General features: G+C 45.5%; 1 protein-coding gene across 1 annotated transcript; it reads left to right on the top strand.

Moving 5' to 3' along the window:
• The first annotated feature begins 663 nt into the window (after positions 1 to 663).
• Positions 664 to 27,337, top strand: REM2 (RRAD and GEM like GTPase 2). Its single transcript, XM_058182316.1, has 5 exons — positions 664 to 810; positions 10,086 to 10,372; positions 14,341 to 14,414; positions 23,997 to 24,204; positions 27,063 to 27,337. The coding sequence occupies exons 1-5, from the start codon at positions 746 to 748 to the stop codon at positions 27,335 to 27,337; spliced, it is 909 nt and encodes a 302-aa protein (XP_058038299.1). The 5' UTR covers positions 664 to 745.

The following is a 27,337-nucleotide window of genomic DNA, read 5'->3' as shown; positions in this document are numbered from 1 at the left end:
CGCACAGACGCTATCTCTCTATTTCTGTCTCTTTATCCTTCTCATCTCTTTTTCCTCTTTCTTTCTTTCTCTCATTCTCTCTCTCTCTCTCTATTTCTCTTTTTCTCTTTCTCTCGTTCTCTCTCTCTCTATTTCTCTTTATCTCTTTATCTCGTTCTCTCTCTCTCACACACAAACAGAGAGAGACTATCTCTCTATTTCTCTCTATCTTTCTCTGTCTCTTTTTCCTTCTCTTTCTCTCTTTCTCTCATTCTCTCATTCTCTTTTTCTCTCTTTCTCTCATTTTCTCTCTCTCTCCCCCCTCCCCTGTTTCTTTGTCTCTCTCTCTCTCTCTTTTCTCTCTCTCTCTTTCTCTTTTTCCTTTCTCTCATTCTCTCTCTCCCCCCCCCACCTCTCTCTCAATATATATCTTTTTTTCTTTCTATTTTTCTCTCTGGCTCTGTCTCTCTCCTCCTTCCCCTCCTTCCCCTCTCTCTTTCTCTCTCCTCTGTCTGTCTCTCTCTTTCTTTTTCTCTCTCTTTCTCTCTCTCTCACACACACATACACACACACAGAGACAGAGAAAAAAAAGAGAGAGAGAGAGAGAGAGAGATGCCCTATTTTCCTACTGCCCCTGTTTCCCTGAATGTCTTTTTTTAAGCTGCTCCCGAGGTGGTAGTTTAAGACAGCTCAGTCTTTCCGTCCGGATTCGAAACCGGGACAACCCCAAGTAGACAAGCGCGGGCGGAAGCCTTGGCTTGGGGCGATGTCTGTAGAAAAGCCCACGCTGAAGGTTTCCGCGAGTGTCACCGAAGCCATGGCTGGAAACAGGTAGGAGTCGGCCGCCTGAAGGGCCAATTTGGATGTTGTGCCAAAGATTCGGGAGAAATTTGGTGGAAGGTGTTTTTTTTTTTTTCCTTTTGAGCATCCTGGATGGTGATAGATACCCACATATCTATCTATCTATCTATCTATCTATCTATCTATCTCTATCTCTATCTCTCTCTCTCTCTCTCTCTCTCTCTCTCTCTCTCTCTCTCTCTCTCTCTCTCTCTCTCTCTCTCTCTCTCTCTCTCTCTGGCATGTGAAGATGCTCAGGACCCTGCTGGAATGGAGTGTGGGTGTGTGCGGTGTGTGCGGTCCTTAAAGTTGTGTTTCCCCACCGCTTGTGTGCGGTGACACAACGAACGGCAAATTCCATGGCTTGTCAGGGCGAGGTTGATGTGCAAGTTACCAATGAAGAAGACTCTTTAAATTAAAGGAGTAGCTCAGGGTTGAGATGAAGGGTCCTTGGCACCCTCTGAGCTTGCTCGTGAGGTTTGTGGAAAGGAGGAGGAGGAGGAGGAGAAGGAAAAAGGCTGTGAGGTCCTTGATGCCCTCTGAGCTTGCTTGCTTTTTTTTTTTATTTATTTACATTTATGTCCCGCCCTTCTCCGAAGACTCAGGGCGGCTTACAGTGTATAGTCTCATTCTATTTGTATATTTACAAAGTCAACTTATTGCCCCCCCAACAATCTGGGTCATTTTACCTACCTTATAAAGGATGGAAGGCTGAGTCAACCTCGGGCCGGGCTTGAACCTGCAGTAATTGCAGGCTGCTGTGTTCTAATAACAGGTTTCTAACAGCCTGAGCTATTATGGCCCTTTGCAGATGTTTCAGGGCCCAACTAGGGAATCGAATCAGTGCTAGAAGGAATGAGGTTTTCGGAGAGGAGGAGGAGGAGGAGGAGGAGGGGAAAGGCTGTGGGGTCCTTGGTGCCCTTTTAAGCTTTCTTGCTTTATTGCAGATGTTTCAGGGCCCAACTAAGGGTTGTAAACCTAATCTTGCTTAGCTTCTTCTCCGGAAAGATTACACTACTAACCAGAGCATACAAAACATTTGCTAGACCAATTCTCGATTACAGCACGCCTGTCTGGAACCCACAGTGCATTTCGGACATTGAGCGTGTCCAGAAATATTTTATAAGGAGAGTCCTCCACTCCTCTGATCACAACAAAATACCTTATGCCACCAGACTTGAAATCCTGGGTTTAGAAAATTTAGAACTCCGCCGCCTTCGACATGACCTGAGTTTAACTCATAGTTAAAACATCTGTTACAACTTGTCCTTCCTATTGAAGACTACTTCAGCTTCAATCGCAACAATACACGAGCACACAATAGATTTAAACTTAAAGTGAACTGCTCCAATCTTGATTGTAGAAAATAGGACTTCAGTAACAGAGTTGTTAATGCCTGGAATGCACTGCCTGACTCTGTGGTCTCTTCCCAAAATCCCCAAAACTTTAACCAAAGACTGTCTACTGTTGACCTCACCCCATTCTTAAGAGGTCTGTAAGGGGCGTGCATAAGAGCACCAGCGTGCCTACCGTCCCTGTCCTAATGTTCCCTTTGGTTGTATTCAATTTATGTGGTTATTTCATGCTTATACTTATATCTATTGTTGTGTTGGACAGAATAAATAAATAAATAAAATAAAAATAAATAAATAAACAAACTAGGTGATGGCATCAGTGCTAGAAGGAATGAGGTCTGGAGGGAAGAGGAGGAGGAAGAATTGGAGGAAAAAGGCTGTGGGGTCCTTGGAGTCCTCTGAGCTTGCTTGGTTTCTTGCAGACATCTCATGACCAAACTAGCTAACAACATCACTGTTAGTAGTGCACTGAGCGCAGCGATGTGCAATTGTTTCGATCGGTGCAAACGCCTCGGCCCTTTCCGTCCGTGTGTGCGCGCCAACCCGGGGACCCCTATCCGTGTGTGAACACAGCATGTGGGGTTTTTTGAATCCGACCCAGCAAGCTGGGCTGGAGACAGATTGAGGTCGGGCACCGCTGTGTGCGTTTTGCGTCTTCCTTGCACACGACACAAAGATTATGCGTCGAGTAGCGGGTTTTGTGTACTGCGCTTTCTGTGCGCCTCAGTGTGTGTGTGTGTTGGCTGGAGAATTCTGGGAGTTGAAGTCCACCCGTCTTCATCGGGCCTAGCTTGAAAAATACCCCGGTTTCGAATTTCAATGCCGGCAAATTTTATTTTAGCTATTTCACATTCGCTGATGTCCGCCATTAATCCGTTACATTTCTGGGCCTTGCCAGAGATGTGTTACAGGCAAAAATTCAACCGGTGAAGCACTAGCCTCTGTAGGGCAACGCTTGTCTTCTGGGGCTTGGCTCTGGCAGCTGGGGTGGGATAGAGGGAAAAAACCGAAGCATTTTGATTTAATCTTGTTCCTCCTTTATATCTGAATAAATCTCAAAGGTCCGAGCAAAAGCAGAGGTCTTGATTCCTTTCCCCATTCCGAAAAACGTCCTGTGGGGAGCTCAAGGAAATGAGCCAAGCTATAAAAACTCAGAATAGGCCATTTCCCCCCACAAGAAAAAAAATTAAACCTTGCTGAATTTATGGATAAGGTATATTATCTTCCATGGCCTATCATCTGCTTTTCCTGAGGTGCTTTTAAAAATTTCTTTATTTCTGGGCTTTTCGCGTGGTCTCCTGTCCTAATTCTAAACAGATGCAGTTCTGCTTAGGTAGCTGTGCTTATTCAAAGCTGGCTAAACGCTGCCATCCCCACTTCAATTCTTTTTAAATGCTGGAGCGTATTTTCATTATTAGCATCTTAAATTGCTCTTCCCTGCCAGCCCTTTTAAATATTGGTGGTCTTTATACATACATATATATATAGGTCTTTGGTTGTTCGGGTTTTCTCCCGTGTAAAATTGGAAGTGTCTTGGCGACGTTTCGACGAAGTCTCATTCATCATCTTCAGGCTTCAGCTTCGTGCTTCTGGGAGCAATGTGTGATCGCAGCTGTTTCTTCCTTTTAACTGCTAGTGTGTGTATGTGTATAAAGCCCACAAGTATGTAAAAAGTCTGGTAGGGAAGATATTTATAAAAAAACGATTTATATATATAAATGGTTTTAATCAGATTTGCTAACTGCTTTGGGATTTTTCAATCCCAGGCAGTCCTTCTAATATTTGTGGGCTTGGTGTTTATCATGTGTTTTTTTTAAAAAAATGATTTTAATCAGATTTGTTAACTGCTTTGGGATTTTTCCAAAAAGCCGTACATAAATCCTTTTAATGAATAAGCAGTCAGTCCCTTCGACCTTACAAAAAACCAGCCATGTTTTGGGGGAAGGAATTGAAAATGCGACTTCTTATTCTAATGATAACACAGATACCCAAATGAAGTAATCGATATTTCTTTTTAGCCGAAGTACGTGGGGATTTTTAACATCCTCCAAGAATTGAGGGTGAGGGTTTTTGATGTACACGGAGAGCATATGCACCAAGACAAATTCCTTGTGTGTCCAATCACACTTGGCCAATAAAAAATTCTATTCTATTCTATTCATCCATTTGTATATTATATACAAAGTCAACTTTTATTGCCCCCAACAATCTGGGTCCTCATTTTATCTACCTTATAAAGGATGGAAGGCTGAGTCAACCTTGGGCCTGGTGGGACTTGAACTTGCAGTAATTGCAAGCAGCTGCTGTTAATAACAGACAGACTTAGTCAGTTGAGCCACCAGAGGCCCTTTTTTGTGGTTGTGGTTAAAGTAGTGGGATTCAAATAATTTAACAACCGGTTCTCTGCCCTAATGATCGGCTGGGTGGGCGTGGCCATGGTGGGCGTGGCCAAGGGGCAGCACTCGGCCTTCTGGACTCCCCTGGGAGCAAAAATGGGCCATGGGGGAGATGAGCCGCCCCCACCACGCCCCGTTTTGGGCCTAGTAGGCCTCCCTGCACTTACCTGGGAGTCAAAATGGGGCACGTGGAACGGGCAGGGAGGGGTGGGGCCAAACAGCAATTTAACTACCGGTTAGTCCGAACCGGTCCGAACCAGCTGAATCCCACTACTGGTTCTGCAGTCCTTTTTCCGGCTGCTTTTGTGCGGAGACACAACAAGCATCCAATTCGCTTGCTCGTCGGTGCGAGTCTGATGCGTGCCACTGATTTGGCGCAAAAGGTCAATGCGCGGACACTTCGCAGTGGGTTTGAAGTCAGGGAAGCATGTGCCTGAAATCCCGGGGCAGGCGTAGCCGCATGCGAATGAGTGGGCTCGGTGACTCCAAACAGCTGGTCTGGAAACCGATGGAAGCCCAGCCACGCTCGGCGATGCAATTGCACACCGTCCAGCAGGGCAGAGTTAATGAAGCGATGAACTAGACAAGTAGATCGGGCGTGTGTAATTCGTGAGCCTTTGCGCTGCTGATCGGGGATGAATGAGCCCGACCGCGTGCAGAGCGATGGAAGAAAGAAGACGTTAATGTGACATTCGGGCAACCGTGTGCTTTTTTCGGTCTCTGGCTCAGAAATGCGAGCCCGTGCATGGTTTTTTTTAAAAAAATAGTTCATGCACAGCATATGGGTTGTGCCGTATAGAAAAATCGGTGTCTTGCACGCGTCCGGCGGTGTCTGGTTCGTCGTTTTGGTGGTGTATCCTTCAAGCACAGAGAGCGCATTCACAAATAAACACACACACACACACACTCTTGTAATCCGGTTAACAAAGGAACCCCTTTTGGGGGGAACGGGGCCATGCGCTGGATCCTAGATGCAGCAAGTGTTTGAGGTCCATCTAAGCTAGGATTAAGCCAGATTTGCATGTGGTGGTAAATGCAGGTTTTTAAGCTGGCCCCAGATGGGATGGGATGGGATGCGATGGGATGGGATGGGATGGGATAGGAATAAATGGAACAGAATGGAATGGAATGGAATGGAATGGAATGGAATGGAATGGAATGGAATAGAATAGAATAGAATAGAATAGAATAGAATAGAATAGAATAGAATAGAATAGAATAGGAATAAAGAATGGAATGGAATGGAATAGGAATAAATGGAATGGGCCTCTGGTGGCTCAACAGACTAAGCAGTCTGTTATTAACACAGCTGCTTGCAATTACTGCAAGTTCAAGTCCCACGGGGCCCAAGGTTGACTCAGCCTTCCATCCTTTATAAGGTAGGTAAAATGAGGACCCAGATTGTTGGGGGCAATAAAAGCTGACTTTGTATATAATATGCAAATGGATGAAGACTATTGCTTAACACAATGTAAGCCGCCCTGAGTCTTTGGAGAAGGGCGGGATATAAATTCAAATAATAATTTAAAAAAAGAATAAATGGAATGGAATGGAATGGAATAGAATAGGAATAAATGGAACGGAACGGAACGGAACGGAACAGAACAGAAGAGAATAGAAAATAGGATGGAATAGTAGAGTAGAGTAGAATAGAATAGAATAGAATAGAATAGAATAGAATAGAATAGAATAGAATAGAATAGAAAATAGGATGGAGTAGAGTAGAGTAGAGTAGAGTAGAGTAGAGTAGAATAGAATAGAATAGAATAGAATAGAATAGAATAGAATAGAATAGAATATAGAATATAGAATATAGAATATAGAATATAGAATACAGAATACAGAATACAGAATACAGAATATAGAATATAGAATATAGAATAGAATAGAACAGAACAGAACAGAATTCTTTATTGGCTAAGTGTGATCAGACACACAAAGAATTTATCTCTGGTGCACAAGCTCTCAGTGTACATACAAGCAACAAGTAATCCATCGTGATCATAATCATCGTCAAATACATTCATCATAAATCATAAGTGATAGTCATAGGCTACCAAGTAAGCAATCAACATAAATCGTACGCGGCTACTCCATAAATCGTAAGGTACAAGCAGCAAAGTTGTAGTCATAAAAAAAGAAGGAAATAGGTCACAGAAAAGAGGAGAAGGACAATAGTAACACAGCCTACTTGGTAGTTTCTCAGTGTTGTGGGAATGAGTTGTTTAGCAAAGCGACGGCACAGGGGAGGAAAACCTGTCCTTGTGTCTAGTTGTTTTGGCAAGCAATGCCCTATAGCGTCTTCTTGAGGGAAGAAGTTAGAATAGAATAAAATAATAGAGTCGGAAGGGACCTTGGAGGTCTTCTAGTCCAACCCCCTGCCCAGGCAGGAAACCCTACGCCACTTCAGGCAAATGTTTATCCAACCTCTTCTTAAAAACTTCCAGTGTTGGAGCATTCACAACTTCTGGAGGCAAGTTGTTCCACTGATTCATTGTTCTAACCGTCAGGAAATTTCTCCCCTTAGTTCTAAGTTGCTTCTCTCCTTGATTAGTTTCTGCCCATTGCTTCTTGTCCTGCCCTCAGGTGCTTTGGAGAATAGTTTGACTCCCTCTTCTGTGGGGCAGCCCCTGAGATATTGGAAGACTGCTATCATGTCTCCCCTAGTCTTGTGCATTTTGTTTTTCTTGCCTAAATGTAGAACCTTACATTTTTCACCACTGAATTTCCGTTTGTTAGACAGCACCCAATGTTCAAGTCTATCAAGATGCACAGGCCCAGTGCACAGGTACCGGATATGTGGTACCTTGCTCAATAGTAGTAACTGTGAGAGGGATTTTGGAGTCCTTGTGGACAATCACTTAAATATGAGCCAGCCGTGTGCAGCAGCTGCCAAAAAAGCCAACACAGTTCTAGGCTGCGTAAACAGAGGGATAGAATCAAGATCATGTGAAGTGTTAATACCACTTTATAATGCCTTGATAAGGCCACACTTGGAATGCTGCATCCAATTTTGGTAGCCATGATGTAAAAACAATGTAGAGACTCTAGAAAGAGTGCAGAGGAGAGCAACAAAGATGATTAGGGGACTGGAGGCTAAAACATATGAAGAACAGTTGCAGGAACTTGTTGTGGTCCGCCAACAGCCTGCGGGCTGGCAGCAGAGTCGGACAATGAGGAGGCTGAGGAGGAACATGGGCCAGTCTTGGAGTCTGGGGAAAGCTCAGACATGGGCTCTGCATCAAAGCCAGAGATGGGGCCAGGGCCATCTGGGAGTTATGTGCTGACTCCGGAGCCTCCAAAGTCTGACGTCAGCGAGGCAGAGGAACAGGGGGAGCCTGTTCCCAATGCGCGCATGCACAGAGCTGCCAGAAGGCAAGAACAGTTAAGACAAAATGGGGCGACTCGGGAGTAAGGCTTGGAAATGATTGGCCCCTCCCATAAGACATAGAGGAGGAGCAAAGGCAAGTGAGCCTTTGTAGGAAGCAACTTTGTTTAGTTTAGTTTAGTTTAGTTTTATTAGATTTTTATACCGCCCTTCTCCCGAAGGACTCAGGGCGGTGTACAGCCGAAATAAAATACAAAGTATATACAATTAAAAGAAATTAAAAGAAACTATTAATAAATGGCCGATAATTTAAAAATTAAAAAAATTTACAAATGTTTAAAATCTCTAAAACCCCAATTTAAAATCACTATTTATGCCAGTCCTGCTTGAATAAATAAGTATGTTTTAGCTCACGACGGAAGGTCCAAGATCAGGAACTTGACGAAGCCAGGGGAGTTCGTTCCAGGCGTCGGTGTTCCCACAGAGAAGGCCCTACCCTGGGAGCCGCCAGCCGACATTGTTTGGCGGACGGCACCCTGAGAAGGCCCTCTGTGAGAGCGCACGGTCGATGGGAGGCATACGGTAACAGCAGGCGGTCTCGTAAGTACCCGGGTCCTAAGCCATGGAGCGCTTTAAAGGTGGTAACCAGGATCTTGAAGCGCACCAAAGACCACAGGAAGCCAGTGCAACCACGGAGCAGAGGTGTTACGTGGAGCCTCGAGCGGCTCCCATTACCACTCGCAGCTGCATTCTGACTAACTGCAGCCTCCGGTGCACCTCAAGGGCAGCCCCATGTAGAGAGCATTGCAATAATCCAGCCGAGACGTAACCAGAGCGTGAGTGACCGTGCATAAGGCATCCCGTCAAGGAAGGACGAACTGGCGAACCAAGCGAACTTGGTAAAAGCCTCCTGGTGACGGCTGCCAGATGTTCCTCAAAGGACAGCCGCCATCCAGGAGGACGCCCAAGTTGCGAACCACCTCCTTTGGGGCCACTAACTGCTCAACAGTCAGCTGCGGATGCAGCTGACTGTACCGGGTGCCGGAATCCACAGCCACTCCGCCTTGGAGGGATTGAGCTTGAGTCTGTTTCTCCCCATCCAGACCCGCACGGCTTCCAGGCACCGGGACAGCACTTGACCGCTTCGCTGGGGTGGTCCGGGGTGGAAAAGTACAGCTGAGTGTCATCAGCGCACAGATGATAACTCACCCGAACCCACTGATGACCTCGCCCAGCGGCTTCATGTAGATGTTGAACAGGGTAGGCGAGAGAATCGACCCTGGGGTACCCCACAAGTGAGGCCCCTCGAGGACGACCTCTGCCCCTGTCAACACCGACTGCGACCGGTCAGAGAGATAGGAGGAGAACCACCGATAAACGGTGCCTCCCACTCCCAATCCCTCCAACCGGCGCAGCAGGATACCATGGTCGATGGTATCAAAAGCCGCTGAAAGATCTAATAGGACCAAGGCAGAGGAACAGCCCCTGTCCCTGGCCCTCCAGAGGTCATCCACCAACGCGACCAAAGCCGTCTCCGTGCTATAACCGGGCCGGAAGCCGGACTGGAACGGGTCTAGATAACTTTGTGCTGGTCGGTTTAAACTCTGAAGCTCCCTTTTGACTCTGGGCTCTGTGTGGCCTGGCAAAGCTAATTGGCAATTAGATCTTTGGCAGCGTTTCAAGGGAGATAAAGGTGGGTGTTTATCAGCCTCATTCCGAAGGACTGTGGCAGACTTCTGTTGGACGATTCACAAACTGCTTGGGACTCATTACGGGCTGTGAATGAACAGAATTCACAGCCGTCTCAATAAAAGAGGTTTTTCTGGGACTAAGACTGTGATTTAAGCTTTCTCAGTATCCCAGTATCTCAGGGGCTGCCCCAAAGAAGAGGGAGTCAAGCTATTTTCCCCTCTCGAGCCCTAACCAAGAGGGAAACTGGCTGGACCTTCATGTACCATACGTTTGGCACTGCCTCTTTTCGCACGTTCGTCTGACTTCCTGACAGCTTTGGTGATCTCCTTGTGGTCTCACTTCCATGGTCCTGGTTCTGCTCAGCCTCCAGACCAAGACGAGATTGGGCAGGTGTCACCGTCGCGCCTGAATCCTGATCCTGTTAGCCAAATCTCCTTCGCAGTCAACCTCCCCTCTTCTCTCTCTCTCTCTCTCTCTCTCTCTCTCTCTGGGCAGCTCCCGTTCCGCCATGACGTTGCCCCCGGCGTTGGCAGGGGCGGGACCTCGCCGTGGCAGCATGCCCCTGCCCATCAAACACCAGCTGGTGAGGGCATCCGCGGTGGATGAACTGGATTCTCCACCGAGTTCCCCGGAGGTCAGCAGCCATGGTGGAGCCAGTCCGGCCGGAGGACGAGGCCCGTACAAAGTCATGCTGTTGGGCGAGAGCGGAGTGGGCAAGACAATGTTGGCTGCCATCTTCGGGGGCATGAAAGGAGTCACCCATCCTGAGGAAGATCATGCAGGTAAGGATGGCAAAGAAGAACGGCTGGTCCTGTTCTATTAAGAGATCCCTATTCAGCCTCTGGTGGCTCAGACTGGTAAGACAGTCTGTTATTAACAGCAACTGCTGTTATATATATATATATATATTCATATTCAAAAAGTTCCACCCATCAGGTTGTTTTTTCCTCCCCTCACATAAATGCAAATAAGGAAACAACTCCTGTTGAACTACCTGCTAAAGTTACCTGAAAGTTATAGGAATCTTCCTTTTTTTAAAAAAGAAAGAGAGAGAAAAAGAAAGAAAAAGGAAGGTAGGAAGGAAGGAAGGAAGGAAGGAAGGAAGGAAGGAAGAGGGAGAGAGGAAAAGAGAGAGAAAGAAAAGAAAAAGAAAGGAAGGTAGGAAAGAGAGAGAGGAAAGAGAAAAGAGGAAGGAAGGAGGCAAGGAAGGAGAGAGAAAAAGGATAGAAAAAGAAAGAAAGAAAGAAAGAGGGAGGGAGGGAGAGAGAGAGAGAGAAAGGAAGGAAGGAAGGAGAGAGAGAGAGGAAAGAAGAAAAGAGGAAGGAAGAAGACAAGGAAGGAGAGAGAAAAAAGAAGGAAGGAAGGAAAGAAGGAAAAGAAAGAAAGAAAGAAAGAAAGAAAGAAAGAAAGAAAGAAAGAAAGAAAGAAAGAAAGAAAGAAAGAAAGAAAGAAAGTGTTTATCCACTTCAGACTTTGCAGTTGAACTTTTTAATGCAATGTTGCATATTTGGTACGACACATTATCTAGGAAAAGATTGTTCAAAACACAGTACGGCTTTTTTTAATATTACAGCAAAATTGCTCTACTGCTCTACTGTGTTGTTAAAACAATTAAACCCATATTGCACTGCTCCCAAACAGTGTTTAATTTACCTCATTTCTCCCAAGGAAACTCAACCAAATGAAACATGGATGCATCCCGGACCAGTAAAATACACATAATTAAATGGAGCAGAAAACAGCTTTGGAAAAAATTTGCCCTTATAATAAACCCTGAAAATCTGAGAATAGTTCTTTATTCTGCTAAATCTACCGTAACCACCATCCACCCGGCAATGAAAGTGGTTAAATTAATAAAGGAAGGATAATCTACACAGCTACAGGGACACGGCGGCTTAGTGGCTAAGATGCTGATCTTGTCGATCGAAAGGTCGGCAGTTCAGCGGTTCGAATCCCTAGTGCCGCGTAACGGGGTGAGCTCCCGTGACTTGTCCCAGCTTCTGCCAACCTAGCAGTTCGAAAGCATGTAAAAAATGCAAGTAGAAAAATAGGGACCACCTTTGGTGGGAAGGTAACAGCGTTCCATGCGCCTTTGGCGTTGAGTCATGCTGGCCACATGACCACGGAGAGGTCTTCGGACAGCGCTGGCTCTTTGGCTTTGAAACGGAGATGAGCACTGCCCCCTAGAGTCAGGAACGACTAGCACATATGTGCGAAGGGAACCTTTACCTTTACCTAATCTACACAGGATGCTTCAGTCAGGATAAAGGCAGAGGGGGGGGACAAAAACGAGGAATAACCAGACAGCTATGAATTACAATTTAATTTTAATTCAATTTTGATACTAACCAGATGTGGGCTACACATCATTTACCTACCGGTTTACTCGTTCGCGTGGCTTGCAAGCATGTGTGCGGCTTAGAAAACATGACTAAATAGGATGGCATAGCTCCGGGGCAGGTGGCGAAACAGGCCACCCCCATCCACAGGTTGCTACTACCGGTTCGCCTAAACCGGTCCAAACCGGCTGAAGACCATCTAGTAATTTCTTTGCTGTAGACCCAATTGCTTTCTGTAATATCGTGCCTTTAATCTGTTTTGGTTTTGTTTTGTTTTTTGCAACCATGGCTAGCTTGAAGTTGGGTTTTCATGTGGTTTTTGCCTTACCTATAAAAACATGCAAGAAAGGTTTCTGAACTAGAGATTAAGAGTTTTATCTAACAAAGCCCTTGGGGAATCGGTTGCCCTCACAACGGATTAAATGAATGGAGGACACATTTAATTCCTTTTGCGCTCTCCGAAACGGGTTTTTCTGCATTGAGTCTGTGTCAACCGACTGGAAAGGGGAAGGGGAAAGGGAAGGGGAAGGGGAAGGGAAATGGAGGAAGGTGTTGTGTCTCGTCCGATCTCACCTCAGCCGGGGTCTTCTTATCTGCTTCCGAACACGGAGGAATGTTCTAGTATGCCTCCCGGCCCCAGCCCTGGCTCCATGCCCAGACAGGCTGAAGAGGAAGAAATACCTCCAGCCCCCAGCTCTGGCTCCATGCCCAGGCAAACGGAGCAACTAGACCCCTCCCCCTCCTCCACAGCATGTGAGCCTGAGGGAGGTCTATTACCAACAGCTGCCGACTGGAGTGACCTCGCACCAGAAGACTTGATAGGCGGAGGCAACAGAAGGAAGGGAGGGGCAGGCCTGGATAAGTGCTGAGTCATGGAGCCACACCCCATGGCCTATATAAAGGATCTGCTTTCTGGCATTCTCTGAGTCAGGCAAAGTCTAAACATATCTTGCTGAAGTCACTTTCTGATCACCTGCCTGCCCTGAGGACTTTGCTAGGACTTTGGCAGAGCTGCAGAGGCACGCCTGATTCGGATTTCCCTGACCCGGCCGTCAGCGGAGGAGTGGGACACGACAGAAGGGAAAGAGGAAGCAGAAGGGGAATTTATTTATTTTATTTATTTATTTAATTTAATTTCTATACCGCCCTTCTCCCGAAGAACTCAGGGCGGTTTACAGCCAACATAAAACAGATTCATCAATAAATTAAAAAATAATTTTAAAAATCTAATTCAATTAAGGCCGAATTCCATTAAAACTATTAATGAAACAATAATAAAACCCAAGTTAAAAACTATTACAATTAGGCCAGCCCTGTGCGGTGAAACAGAAAGATCTCGAGCTCACATCGGAAGGTCCGGAGGAGCAAACGTAACCCCAGAGGCAGCTCATTCCAGAGGGTAGGTGCCCTCACAGAGAAGGCTCTCCCCCTGGGAGTCGCCAACCGACATTGTTTGACTGACAGCACCCTGAGGAGACCCTCCCTATGGGAGCGATGGGAGGCTATTGGTGGCAGCAGGCGGTCCCGTAGATATCCCGGTCCTTGACGGAATTGAAGAAATGAAAGGGGAAGTGGAAAGGAAGGGGGGAAGAGAAGGGAAATAGAAAGAGGAAGGAGAAGAGGAAGCAGAAGGGGAATTGAAGACAGGAAAAGGGAAATGGAAAGGGAGGGAGAAGAGGAAGGGAAATGGAAAGTGGAAAAGACGGACATTTCTGCCTTATATTTGATTCCTTGGGCGGTTTTATCTGAAAACACCGCTCAATCAAATCATCGCCAGTCCAAATTCTTCCCTCACCATCCTTTGAAAAAAAAAAATCAAATCAAATAATGGACCCCATAGAAATAGGACTGCTGTCGTGTCCCACTCCTCCTCTGACGGCCGGGTCTGGAAAGTCTGTATCAAGCGTGGCCACGAAGCCTCTGCAGCTTTGCCAAAGTCCTGTCAGAGTTCTCAGGGCAGGCAGGAATCCAAGGTGTGACTTCAGCAACCAGATGAGACTTTGCCTGACTCAAGGAATGCCAGAAAGCAGATCCTTTACATAGGCCATGGGGTGTGGCTCCATGACTCAGCACTTATCCAGGCCTCCCTTCCTTTTGCTGACATCGCCTCTCCATTCTCCGGAAGCGGGGATCTCTCCACCCTCCAGCTGCCGGGAATTCTAGCTCGTGACTGGCTTCATGCTCATCATGCTCACACGCTGTGGGGGGGGAGGTTTATTTGCTCAGTCTGTCCGGGCATGGTGCCAGGACTGGGGGCTGGAGGCATGCCAGGCCATTCGTCTTCATTATCAGTCTCTGGCTGAGATAGCAGGAGATGAGAGGGGCCTGGCTGCGGAGAGGGGGGCAGGCGAGGCACAACAACTGCACTGATCGGATGCTCACTTCTTCTTCTCTTTTTTTGCCTCTATCAGAAGATTCATACGAAAGACGATTCTACGTGGATGACGAAGAAGTGACCTTGACGTTGTACGACATCTGGGATCAGGTATGACTTTGTAACCTCTGTGTTTTAGAAGGAAAAATACACCCTTAAATTTGAAAAGACCAAAGATAGGAAGCTAACTGAAGTCTCCAAAGGGGCTTTTTCAAAACGCAACTGGACTGTATTTTTTTTCCCCCCTGGAGGAGGAAGAAGAAGAAGAGGTTTCGCTTCCTATCCGAGAAGCTTCATCGGTTCTGGCGGAATGTTGGGGGTGATAGCAGGATCATATTTCTTTGCAATCATCTGGTCATTGGTACTCTTTCTGAGAGCCGTTGAGGCCCCTTGGAGGCTTAAAATCATACAGGGAGTCCTCGCCTTACGACCACCATTGAGCCCAAAATATCCGTGGGTCAAGCGAGGCATTCTTTAAGCGAGTTTTGCTCCATTTTATGACCGTTCTTGCCACTGGTTGTTAAGTGAATCACTGCAGTTGATAAGTTAGTAAGCCGGTTGTTAAGCGAATCTGGCTTTCCCGTTGAGTTTGTTCATCAAAAGGGGATTGCGTGACCTCGGGACACAGCAACGGTCATAAGTATGAGTCAGCGGCCAAGCGTATGAATTTTGATCATGGAGTTGCTACAAAGGCGGTAAGTGAGAAAAACCGCCATAACCTAAGTCACTTTTTTCAGCTGTTGGAACTTTGAATGAGCATTAAAGGAATTGTTGTAAGCCAAGGAAATATGATCCTTCCATAGCCCCCACCAACCAGTCAGAGCTGAAGAAGCTTCTTGTATGAGAAGCGAAACGTCTTCAAAGAAAAACCAGAAAATCCAGTTGCCTCTTGAAAAAAAGCACTTTTGGGACAACCATGACTTGGATGACTGAGAATCTCCTCAGAGAATTAATATAACCAAAAAGTTTACACCCAGCAGTGTGTTTCCAATATTCTGACCACTGGTTCACCCCGTGTGCCTTCCACACAGGCGGACAGCCTTCCGCGCATAAGCTTTGCTCGCTCGCGCCCCTTCCGTGCAGGCATACGGCCTTCCGCGCAGGCGCTTTGCTCGCTCGCGCCCCTTCCGTGCAGGCACATGTCCTTCCATGCATGCGCTTTGCTCGCTCGCGCCCCTTCCGCGCAGGCACATGGCCTTCCGCGCTTTGCTCACTCACACCCCTTCCGCCGCGCAGGCACACGGCCTTCTGCGCATGCACTTTGCTCGCTCGCGCCACTTCCGCGCAGGCACACGGCCTTCGACGCAGGCGCTTTGCTTGCGTGCGCGCCTTCCATGCAGGCATTTTTCTTGCTTGCGTGCCTTCTGCACGTGTGCCCGGCCTCGAAAATGTGCCTAAATAGGACGAAATAGATCCAGGGCAGGCGATCTCCACTTACCGGTTCGACTGAATCGGAACGAACCGGCTGAAACCATCTTTGTTACACCCTGATGTTATATCCTATTTGGTGCTTCGTGGTTGATTCATCCCACATGCAAAGTCTCTGGAAAACGTTTATTCATTGTTGATCGAATGTCTGACGTTGCATCCAAATGTTATTTTCGGGAAACGGTCCGCGTGCGAATGCAAAACGAGTGGCATTTAATCCCGAAACAGAAGGTTAGATTCTTACATCGATCGAACAGCAGCTTTGACGTCTTCCAATTAATCATACACTAGAACAGTGATGGCTAACCGTTTTGCCATCACGTGCCAAAAGCGGGGGTCGTGTGGGGGGGGGTGTCGTGCAGGCACTGACCCACACTCATAATTCTATGCGCCCTGCCCCCCCCTCACGCATGGATTGTTTCTGGCTTCCGGAATGTTCCAGGGTGTGTGGGGAAGGCCGTTTTCACCTTCCCCAGGCTCCTAGAGAGGCTCTGGAGCCTGGGGAGAGCAAAAAACTGGCCTTCCCCACCCCCTCAGGGCCTCCGGAGGCAGGAAGCAGCCTGTTTCCCTACTTCTGGTGGGCCCAGAAGGCCAGAAAATCAACTGGCCAGCATGCTCATGCACGCCGAAGCTGAGCTCGTGTGCCCACCGATATGGCTCCGCGTGCCATAGGTTCGCCATCACGGGACTAGAACGTAGAATAACAGAGTTGGAAGGGACCTTGGTGGTCTTCTAGTCCAACCCCCTGCTCAAATAGGGAGACCCAGTCCCATTTCAGACAAATGGCTTTCCAGTCCCTTTTTGAAAGCCTCCAGAGAAGGAGCACTCATGACGTCTGATGTCACAATTCAAAAGAATTTGCAATTCAATGACCCAAATAACTGCAATTCAGAAGTGGCAATTCGATGATCTAATCGTGTGAGGTAATTTAATTTTTTTTTAAAAAAATACTTCATTTATCTTTAAACAGAAGTTGGAACACATTTTAAAAGATAGCTATGGAATGGAATGGAATGGAACGGAATAGAAAATATGGAATAGAATATAGAAAAGAATATAGAAAAGAAAAATAGAATAGAATAGAATAGAATAGAATAGAATAGAATAGAACAGAACAGAACAGAACAGAAAATATGGAATGGAATGGAATGAAATAGAATAGAATAGAATAGAATAGAATAGAATAGAATAGAATAGAATAGAATAGAATAGAATAGAATAGAATAGAATAGAATAGAAAATATGGAATGGAATAGAATAGAATAGAATAGAATAGAATAGAATAGAATAGAAATGGTACATTGGAAAGGAATGGAATGGAATGGAATGGAATGGAATAGAATAGAATAGAATAGAATAGAATAGAATAGAATAGAATAGAATAGAATAGAATAGAAATGGTACATTGGAAAGGAATGGAATGGAATGGAATGGAATGGAATGGAATGGAATGGAATGGAATGGAATAGAATAGAAATAGTACATTGGAATGGAATGGAATGGAATGGAATAGAATAGAATAGAATAGAATAGAATAGAATAGAATAGAATAGAATAGAATAGAATAGAATAGAATAGAATAGAATAGAAATGGTACATTGGAAAGGAATGGAATGGAATGGAATAGAATAGAAATAGTACATTGGAATGGAATGGAATGGAATGGAATGGAATGGAATGGAATGGAATGGAATGGAATAGAATAGAATAGAATAGAATAGAAATAGTACATTGGAATGGAATGGAATGGAATGGAATAGAATAGAATAGAATAGAATAGAATAGAATAGAATAGAATAGAATAGAATAGAAATAGTACATTGGAATGGAATGGAATGGAATGGAATAGAATAGAATAGAATAGAATAGAATAGAATAGAATAGAATAGAATAGAATAGAATAGAAATAGTACATTGGAATGGAATGGAATGGAATGGAATGGAATAGAATAGAATAGAATAGAATAGAATAGAATGAATGGAATGAATGGAATGGAATGGAATAGAATGGAATAGAATAGAATAGAATAGAATAGAATAGAATAGAATAGAATAGAAATAGTACATTGGAATGGAATGGAATGGAATGGAATAGAATAGAATAGAATAGAATAGAATAGAATAGAATAGAATAGAATAGAAATAGTACATTGGAATGGAATGGAATGGAATAGAATAGAATAGAATAGAATAGAATAGAATAGAATAGAATAGAATAGAATAGAAATAGTACATTGGAATGGAATGGAATGGAATGGAATGGAATAGAATAGAATAGAATAGAATAGAATAGAATAGAATAGAATAGAATAGAATAGAATAGAAATAGTACATTGGAATGGAATGGAATGGAATGGAATAGAATAGAATAGAATAGAAAAACAAAGTTGGAAGTGACTTTTGAGGTCTTCTGGTCCAACTCAGTAGTGAAATTTGCTTCTTGTCCCAAGTCCAGTCTTGAGCGAGTCAAGTTTCTAGCCCTTAAGAACTGAGCGATTCTGGGAAGAATTCCTGGTGAATTTTTCAGGGAGTTTGGGGTGAATGGGGATTTCTTACGGGTTAAGAATTTGCATTTTAATTTTCAGTTGGCTTTCAGCCAGGAAGTACAATCCGTCTCTTCATTTAACCGTGAATTTAAGCAGTATAGGAATTTTTTTTTTTAAATGATTTGTATAAGTGCAAATTTAGTGTCCTCAGCCGAGGGGGGGGGGAAAAATAACAAAGAAAGCTGGTTGTTTTCGGTAAATATTCAAAAACAGACATCCAATCAAGAAGCAGCAGCTTGAAAATGCTCCGCTTTTTGGCACAATTAGGCGGATGCTAAATTCATGCAAAAAATGACCGACAATCCCCAACCATCCGAGCGGCTGTTTTGTTTTTGGTTTTGGTTTTTTTTAAAGTTTAAACATTTCGTTGGGAGACATGACAGCGTTTCACAAAAATCTCTTAAATGCAAGAAGGCAGGATGTGAACGTATGCAAATGAGACATCTGTTTGGAAAAAAAAAACGGCGCCTGCAAATAGACTGCTACAGACAGCGCCCAGATATATGCAAATCGACATGCAAATGCAGGCAGGGTTCTCCCCAGATAGAATGGCGGCATTCTACATTATGCAAATGTTTGCCCCATAAATAAATAAATAAATAAATAATGTGTACAAAGGCAGCGACGTTTAAGTTTTCATTCCTATTTTCGGCCTCGCCGGGCAAATGCATTTTAATTCGTCCATTGCTGCGAGCCGGCTTTTTCAAGGGTGGCTTGTTTGAATTTTATCGTTTGATTTTTCGTTTTTTGGGGTTTTTTTATAAAAAAGTTTTATTTTTACATTCATATCCAACAACTCATCCAATAGAATAGAATAGAATAGAATTTTATTGGCCAAGTGTGATTGGACACACAAGGAATTTGTCTTGGTGCATATGCTCTCAGTGTACATAAAAGAAAAGATACGTTCATCAAGGTACAACATTTACAACACAATTGATGGTCAATATATCAATATAAATCATAAGGATTGCCAGCAACAAGTTATAGTCATACAGTCATAAGTGGAAAGAGATTGGTGATGGGAACTATGAAACGATTAATAGTAGTGCAGATTCAGTAAATAGTCTGACAGTGTTGAGGGAATTATTTGTTTAGCAGAGTGATAGCCTTCGGGAAAAAACTGTTCTTGTGTCTAGTTGTACAATGTACAGTCATATACAATTAGTCGGGCTTGCCCAGTCACCACCCCCTCCTTTTAATTCTCTTCCCTCTTCTACCTTCTTCTACTTTCCAGACCTTCCTCCCCTTCTCTTATCTACATTCTTTCCTCCCTCCACCCTATACTTTCCTTCTCCCTCTTCTACCGCTCTTCCTTCCTCTTCTCTCTCTTCTACCCCTCTTCTCCTCTTTCCTACCTCCTACTCTTTCCTCCTTTCTCCCTCCCCACCATTCTAAAATGGTAGCTGGGCAGACCTGACCCTACATTAATTATATTTATACATCTTCAATAATTTGTTTTCTGAGGTTTTCGCGGGTGTTTGTATGTAGGTCTTTGGTTATTCGGGTTTTCTCCCGCGTAAAATTGGAAGTGTCTTGGCGACGTTTCGACGAAGTCTCATTCGTCATCTTCAGGCTTCAGCTTCGTGCTTCTGGAAGCAATGTGTGATTGCAGCTGTTTCTTCCTTTTTAACTGCTAGTGGGGGTTTGAACTGATTGGGTGGGAGCTTCGCTGTGCTCTGATTGGCTGGGGTTTTTTTTGTGCTCTGATTGGCTGGGGGTATGTCCTGTTTGGGTGGGGGCTTGGATGTGCTCAGATTAGTCTGAGTTGCAGGGGGATTTGAGCTGGTGAGCTGCATTGCTGTTGTTTGGCTTCACGTTTGTGGTCATGCTACATCTTCATAGTGGGTGTCTGTGTGCTGTATGTATGGATTGGAGGGGTTTGAAATGGCTAATGTTGCAGCTGCGGTCTGGCTTCTGGTTCTTGGTCGTGCTTCATGATCAGTGTGGGTTTCAATAATCCCTGTACATTAACCATCACTCCATCCTCTACCCTCATCCCTCCCGGTTCCCCTCCCCCTTACCCCCCGCCCCCCACCCCGACTTCCCAGAACAAAATGCAGGGTATCAAAAAACAGTCATAATCCAAAATAAATCTTAAATTATAATCTCTAGTCACTCCACACATAAACACACTCTCAATTCCCCTCTCCTTCAAAAATATATCTAATACAAAATATTTCCTAAATTTACTCATATGCTATTCGATATTTTTTTATCTGATACTTATTTTGAATATAATCAATCCACATTTTCCATTCTAAAATATATTTTTCTTGTGTATAGTCTTTCAAATAAGCAGAAATTTTTGCCATTCTGATTTTTTGGACAAACGGTTGTCCAATCTCGTCTTGAAAACTTCCAGTGTTGGAAGACCCACAACTTCTGGTGGCGAGTTGTTCCACTGGTTAATTCTTCGCACCGTCAGGAAATTGCTCCTTAGTTCTATAGGTTGGCTCTTTCTGTTGCTTCTTGTCCTGATTTCTGGTGCTTTGGAGTCAATAGGTTGACTCCCTCTTCTTTGTGGCAACCTCTGAGATATTGGAACTATGTCGCCCCTAGTCCTTCTTTTCATTGAACTAGAAGGGAAGGGAAGGGAAGGGAAGGGAAGGGAAGGGAAGAGGAGAGGAGAGGAGAGGAGAGGAGAGGAGAGGAGAGGAGAGGAGAGAAGAGAAGAGAAGAGAAGAGAAGAGAAGAGAAGAGAAGAGAAGAGAAGAGAAGAGAAGAGAAGAGAAGAGAAGAGAAGAGAAGAGAATATATGGAATAGAGTAGAGTAGAGTAGAGTAGAATAGAATAGAATAGAATAGAATAGAATAGAATAGAATAGAATAGAAAATATGGAATAGAATGGAATGGAGTGGAGTGGAGTGGAATGGAATGGAATGGAATAGAATGGAATGGAATATAAGAAGAAAATATTAGGGGGTATAAGCATATATATATATATATAAGAAGAAGAAAAAGAAAAACAATAGGACAGGAACGGCAGGCACGTTTGTGCTCTTATGCACGCTCCTTATGGTCCTCTTAGGAATGGGGTGAGGTCAATAGTAGAAAGTTTTTAGTTAAAGCTTTTGGGATTATGGGAAAAGACCACAGAGTCAGGCAAAGTGTTCCAAGCACTGATGATTCTGTTACAAAAGTCGTATTTTCTGCAATCTAGATTAAAGCGGTTAACATTAAGTTTAAATCTATTGGTTGCTCTTGTATTATTGCAATTAAAGCTGAAGTAGTCTTTGACAGGAAGGACATTACAATAGATGATTCTGCGAGTTAAACTTAGGTCTTGTCGAAAGCGACGGAGTTCTAAATTTTCTAAACCAAGGATTTCAAGTCTGGTGGGATAAGGGATTTTGTTGTTTTCAGAGGAATGGAGAACTCTTCTTGTGAAATATTTCTGGACATGTTCAATTGTGGAATTGAATGGAATTCAGTTCAATTCAATTCAATTCAATGGAAAATAAAATAAAATAAAATAAAATAAAATAAAATAAAATAAAATAAAATAGAATAGAATAACAGAGGTGGAAGTGACTTTGGAGATCTTCTAGTCCAAAATGAAATTCAACTTTTTTTACTACCGGTTCTGTGGGCGTGGCTTGGTGGGCGTGGCAGGGGAAGAATTCTTCTTTCTTCTCTTCCTCCCCTCCCCTTCTCCTTTTTCTTTCCCTCCCTCTTCCTCCTCCTTCTTTCTCCTTCTCCTCCTCCTCTTCTTTCTCCTCTTCTTCCTCCTCCTCCCCTTCTCCTTCCCCTTCCTTCTTAGTCTTCCTCCTTCTCTTCTTCTTCCTCCTCTTCTTCTTCTTTCTTCTCTTCCTCCTCCTTCCCCTTCCTCTCCTCCTCCCCTTCCCCTTCCCTTTCTTCTCCTTCTCCTCCTCTCCTTTTCCTGCCCCTTCCTCTCCTCCTTCGCCTGCCCTTCCCCTTTCTCTTCCCCTCCTCCTCCTTCTTCTTCTTTCTCCTCTTTCTCCTCCCCTTCTCCTTTCACTTCCTCGCCACCTGCTTCTCCTTTTCCCTTCCCCTTCCCCCTCATTCTTCCTCCTCCTCCTCCCTCTGCCCCTCTTTCTTATTTTTCTCCTCCCTCTTCCTTCGCTCCGCAAATGCCACTTACTGCCATCACTTGCCTAGTTGGATAATGACAATGAAAAGAAAACCTAACTGTTTTCCAAGTCACAAAAGAGGATCACGTGACCCCCAGGGCTTTGCAACGGTCATAAATACGAACCAGTTGCCAAGAATCTGAGTGTTGCCCACGTGACCCAGTGGGATGCTGGAACGGTCATGTGAAAAACAAGACCTAATGTCATTTTTTTTTAGTGCTGCCGTCACTTTAAAACGTCACTAAACCAGAGGTCCCCAAACTTTCAGACCTCAGGAACCCACTAAATTCATAATTTTAAATCCAGCGGACCACTAATATGACCTACCTAATGACCGGCTGGGTGGGTGTGGCTAAATGGCCATGTGACTGGGTGGGCGTGGCCAACTTGATGTCACTCACGTCGAGGGGTGCCTCACCAGCCGCTACTCGCCCCTCCCCTCCCAGCCAATCCTTGCCTGCCTTTCCCGGGCTCCTTAGGACCCCAACAGGAGGCAGTTGTTGGAGCTAAGCAGCCACCATGAGAAAGAGTTGGCAAAACAGCTCAGTTCAAATTGGATCTGACCGAGAAGGAGGCTCAGCAGAAGCACCTCACTGAGGACTAGGAGCATAGGCTTTCCAAGTAGAGGGAAGACCTGCGGGAGTGCAAGGCCAGGTATCGGCGCCTGGAGGCTCAGTGGGCTGAAATGGTCAGCCAGTTCCAGGCCATGATGCAGTCCCACTGGAACGAGGCCCTCTGGCTCTTCGCCACACTCCAGGAAGCTGAAGCGGACCCGAAGTCAGAATTTTCCGCACAAAAGACCCATGGAGGGGAGACTCTCTGCAGTAACACAAGCATTCATTGCATAAATCTGTCCCAGGGGCTGTAGTTTAAGGACACTTTATAATGCCTTGGTAAGGCCACACTTGGAATATTGCATTCAATTTTGGTCACCACAATGTAAAAAAGATGTTGAGACTCTAGAAAGAGTGCAGAGAAGAGCAACAAAGATTATTAGGGGATTGGAGGCTAAAACGTATGAAGAACGCTTGCAGGAACTGGGTATGTCTAGTTTAATGAAAAGGAGGACTAGGGGAGACATTATAGCAGTCTTCCAATATCTCAGGGGTTGCCCCAAAGAAGAGGGAGTCAAGCTATTCTCCAAAGCACCTGAGGGTAGAACAAGAAGCAATGGGTGGAAACTAATCAAGGAGAGAAGCAACCTGGAACTAAGGAGAAATTTCCTGACAGTTAGAACAATCAATAAGTGGAACGACTTGCCTGCAGAAGTTGTGAATGCACCAACACTGGAAATTTTTAAGAAAATGTTGGATAGCCATTTGTCTGAAATGGTGTAGGGTATCCTGCCTAGGCAGGGGGTTGGACTAGAAGACCTCCAAGGTCCCTTCCAACTCTGTTATTATGTTATGACCCCTGATTTAGTGCACTATATATAATGTATATAATATATAATGCAAATAATTTTTCTGCGGACCACCAAAATTTTCTCATGGACCACCAGTGGTCCACGGACCACCAGTTGGTGACCGCTGCACTAAACAGACTGTTGTAAGTTAAGGACTGCCTATAATCCACAGCTTCTGTACCTTTGATATTTTCTTTCTTCACCAACTTTTTCTTGGCAGGGAGATTCCGGAGGTTGGATGCAAGAATCCTGTCTCCAGACGGGCGATGCCTTCTTGGTGGTTTTCTCGGTGACTGATCGGCGCAGCTTCACCAGGGTGCCCCCAACTCTCTTGCGCCTACGGGCTGGGAGCCCTCGGACTGACCCTCCCATTATCTTGGTGGGGAACAAGAGTGACCTGGCCCGTTCCCGGGAGGTGTCTCGAGAAGGTGAGCTACCTGATGTTCGAAGGTGAAGGTCAGGGGTGAAATCTAAAAATTTTCCCTACCGGTTCTGTGGGCGTGGCTTAATTGGTGGGCGTGGCTTGGTGGCCAGGTGACTGAATGGGCATGGCCAATAATAATAAATAATAAAAATAATAAATTACACAAAACTTGGGAGCACATTGGTCCACCTTTTTAAAAAATATAGGCACTGGTCAACTAATTGCCCTTTCTGGGGAGGCATCGGTCTACCTTCTTTAAAAAATAGAGGCACCGGTCTACTAATTGCCTTTTTGGGGGAGGCACTGGTCTACCTTCTTTAAAAAAATAGAGGCATCGGTCTACCAATTGCCTTTTTTTGGGAGGCACCGGTCTACCTTCTTTAAAAATAGAGGCATGTGTCTACTAGCCGCCTATAGCACTGATCAGCTGCAGTAGTGCCGCGGCAGTCATTTAAGGCCGTTTGCAGCTATATCACCAACAAGAGCTTCAGGGACAGAGAAGAGGAATAGCGAGGCATGGGCGGTTGAGGGTGGGAGGGATTTTTGCTACCAGTTCTCCGAACTACCCACCCCCATCACTATCGGATCACGTGATCCAGTCCAAACCAGGAGCATTTCACCCCTGTTGAAGGTGGGAGCAGATGGTGGCCTTGATACCTTGGAGCATTATGCCTGTCAGTTTGCAATTGTAGAGAAAGTTCGTCTCGATGAAGATCTGCAGGAACTGTATATTTATGATGGTTCCAGTGCAGAAGCCAAATTCACTCAATACCTGTGTCACTAACTTAACAACTCCAGCAATTCACTTAGGAACTGTTGCAAGGAAGGTGTCGTGTCCCACTCCCCCTCCGACGGCCGGGTCTGGGAAGTCTGTATCAAGCGTGGCCACGAAGCCTCTGCAGCTTTGCCAAATTCCTTTCAGATTTCTCAGGGCAGGCAGGAATCCAAGGTGTGACTTCAGCAAACCAGATGAGACTTTGCTTGACTCAAGGAATGCCAAAAAGCAGATCCTTTATATAGGCCATGGGGTATGGCTCCATGACTCAGCACTTATCCAGGCCTGCCCCTCCCTTCCTTTTGCTGATGTCGCCTCTCAATTCTCCAGAAGTGGGGATCCATCCACTGTGAATTCCCCTCCTTCTGATCTGCTGCCAGCAATTCTAGCACGTGGCTGGCTTCGTGCTCATACGCTGTAGGAGTGAGGTTTGTTTGTTCATTCCTGACATTCTGTCTGGGCATGGTGCCAGGGCTGGAGGCTGGAGGCATGCCAGGCCGTTCCTCTTCATTAATAGACTCTGAATCGGATAGCAGGAGATGGGAGGGGCCCGGCTGAGGAGAGGAGGGAGGACAAGGCACAACAGAAGGTCTGAACATGGGGCCAAACTCAGTGAACAAATGTCTCACTTAGCAGCAGAAACTTTGGGCTCAGTTGTGGTCATAATTTGGGGGCTCTCTATATAGGTAATGAGCGTTCCCTTTGCGAACGTTTGAAGTTAAGTATCCCCTAGTGTTTACGAACAAGTCCTGAAACTTTCTTGGCCACTGCAAAATGTCAGTGTTGCGGCCCACCGGCAGCCAACAGAGCTGGCAGCAGAGTCGGACAGTGAGGACGTTGGGGAGGAACGTGGGCCAGTCCTGGGATCTGGAGAAAGCTCAGATGACGGCTCTGCATCCGAGGCAGAGAGGGAGCTAGACAGCAGCGAGGCAGAGGAACCGCTAGAGCCTGTTCCCAGTGTGCGCATGCACAGAGCTTCCAGAAGACAAGAACAACTAAGAAAGCTCGGTCGACTTGGGAGTAAAGCCACACCTTAGAGGTGATTGGCCCCTCCCATAGGAAACAAAAGAGGAGCGAACAGGGAATGGGCTTTGGCAGGAAACAATTCGTTCATTCTGTGACTCTCAGAAAACTCTGTGCCAAATTTTGTCGTGTACTGCATTTGTTACCTGGCAGCTTTCCAAGCGAGATCAGGTCTGTGTTTATAAATACTCTTTTGAAAAACTATCTGGACAGGCCTTGCTGACTGTGAATGAAAGGAATTCACAGTCGTGTAAATAAAGGAGGTTTTGCTGGGACCAAGACTCTGCTTCCTGCTTTTTAAGGGAGCCTAGGTCAGAACAGCTGGATTAGGCCTGCCCATGCCAAAACGGCACTTCAGAGGGGCACGCCTGCTCCTCAGGAGCTCTGTTTCGGGCTTCAAAGTTCTGGATGAGGCCTACACACACCAAAACGAAGCTCCAGAAGGGCGCGCACAGCTGAGAGGCTGGAAAGAAGACAGCTTGCTAGATCTTTGGATGGTAAGGTGGCGGGGGGGAAGCAATTGTGGGGAGCATGAGGTATTTCAGTAGGTCAGGGAGGTCTTGGGTAATCTTAAGCCGGTGGCCTGTTCCATCACTAGCCCCCCCCCTCCCGGCCTTCCCCAGTCTGAAATACCTCACGTGCATTTAACAAACTGTGCATTTGATTAGCGAATCCGTGAGCAAAAGGAGGGAGTGATTGTTCAAAGTACGAGATTCACTCCCACAAATCCTCGGGTTACGAATGTAATGGGCAGGCTCCATTACATTTGTAACTCGTGGAGTACCTGTATAGCCTTTGTCCTTTGTTCATCATCTTTTCATTTTTGTAACCTTATCATACCTCTTTTTTGTAGCCCATCTTGCACACCTCCCTGAGTGGTTGCGGGATGGCCGATGGAGATAAATCTGACAACTATTTAAAGCGGGTTGTGGGTTGTTTTTAGAAACTATGGGCAGAATCTTGGCTTCACGATCTTGAGGGCGGGATAGATAAAAAAAAACACAAACTCAACACCATCCCAGATGGCTTAACTGCTCTCCTTCCTTCTTGTCTCTCCACCCCAGAAGGCCGCAGCCTGGCGGTGATGATGAACTGCAAACACATCGAGACCTCAGCGGCCTTGCACCACAACACCGAGGAGCTCTTCGAAGGCGTCGTGCGCCAGATACGCCTCCGCCGCTGTCGACGGGAGGGCGATTCCTTGAGGAAAGAAGGTGCCATCGGCCGTCGCGAAAGCCTCACCAAAAAAGCCAAGCGGTTCCTCTCCAGCTTGGTGCCCCGCAACGGACGCTTCTTCAAGCAGAGGTCCAAATCCTGCAATGACCTTTCAGTGCTATGA

Source organism: Ahaetulla prasina, chromosome 4 (assembly GCF_028640845.1).
Source record: "Ahaetulla prasina isolate Xishuangbanna chromosome 4, ASM2864084v1, whole genome shotgun sequence".
In the NCBI taxonomy this organism is placed as follows: domain Eukaryota; kingdom Metazoa; phylum Chordata; class Lepidosauria; order Squamata; family Colubridae; genus Ahaetulla; species Ahaetulla prasina.
Note: the sequence above shows the minus strand (reverse complement) of the source record. Positions and strands in the feature narration are given on the sequence as shown.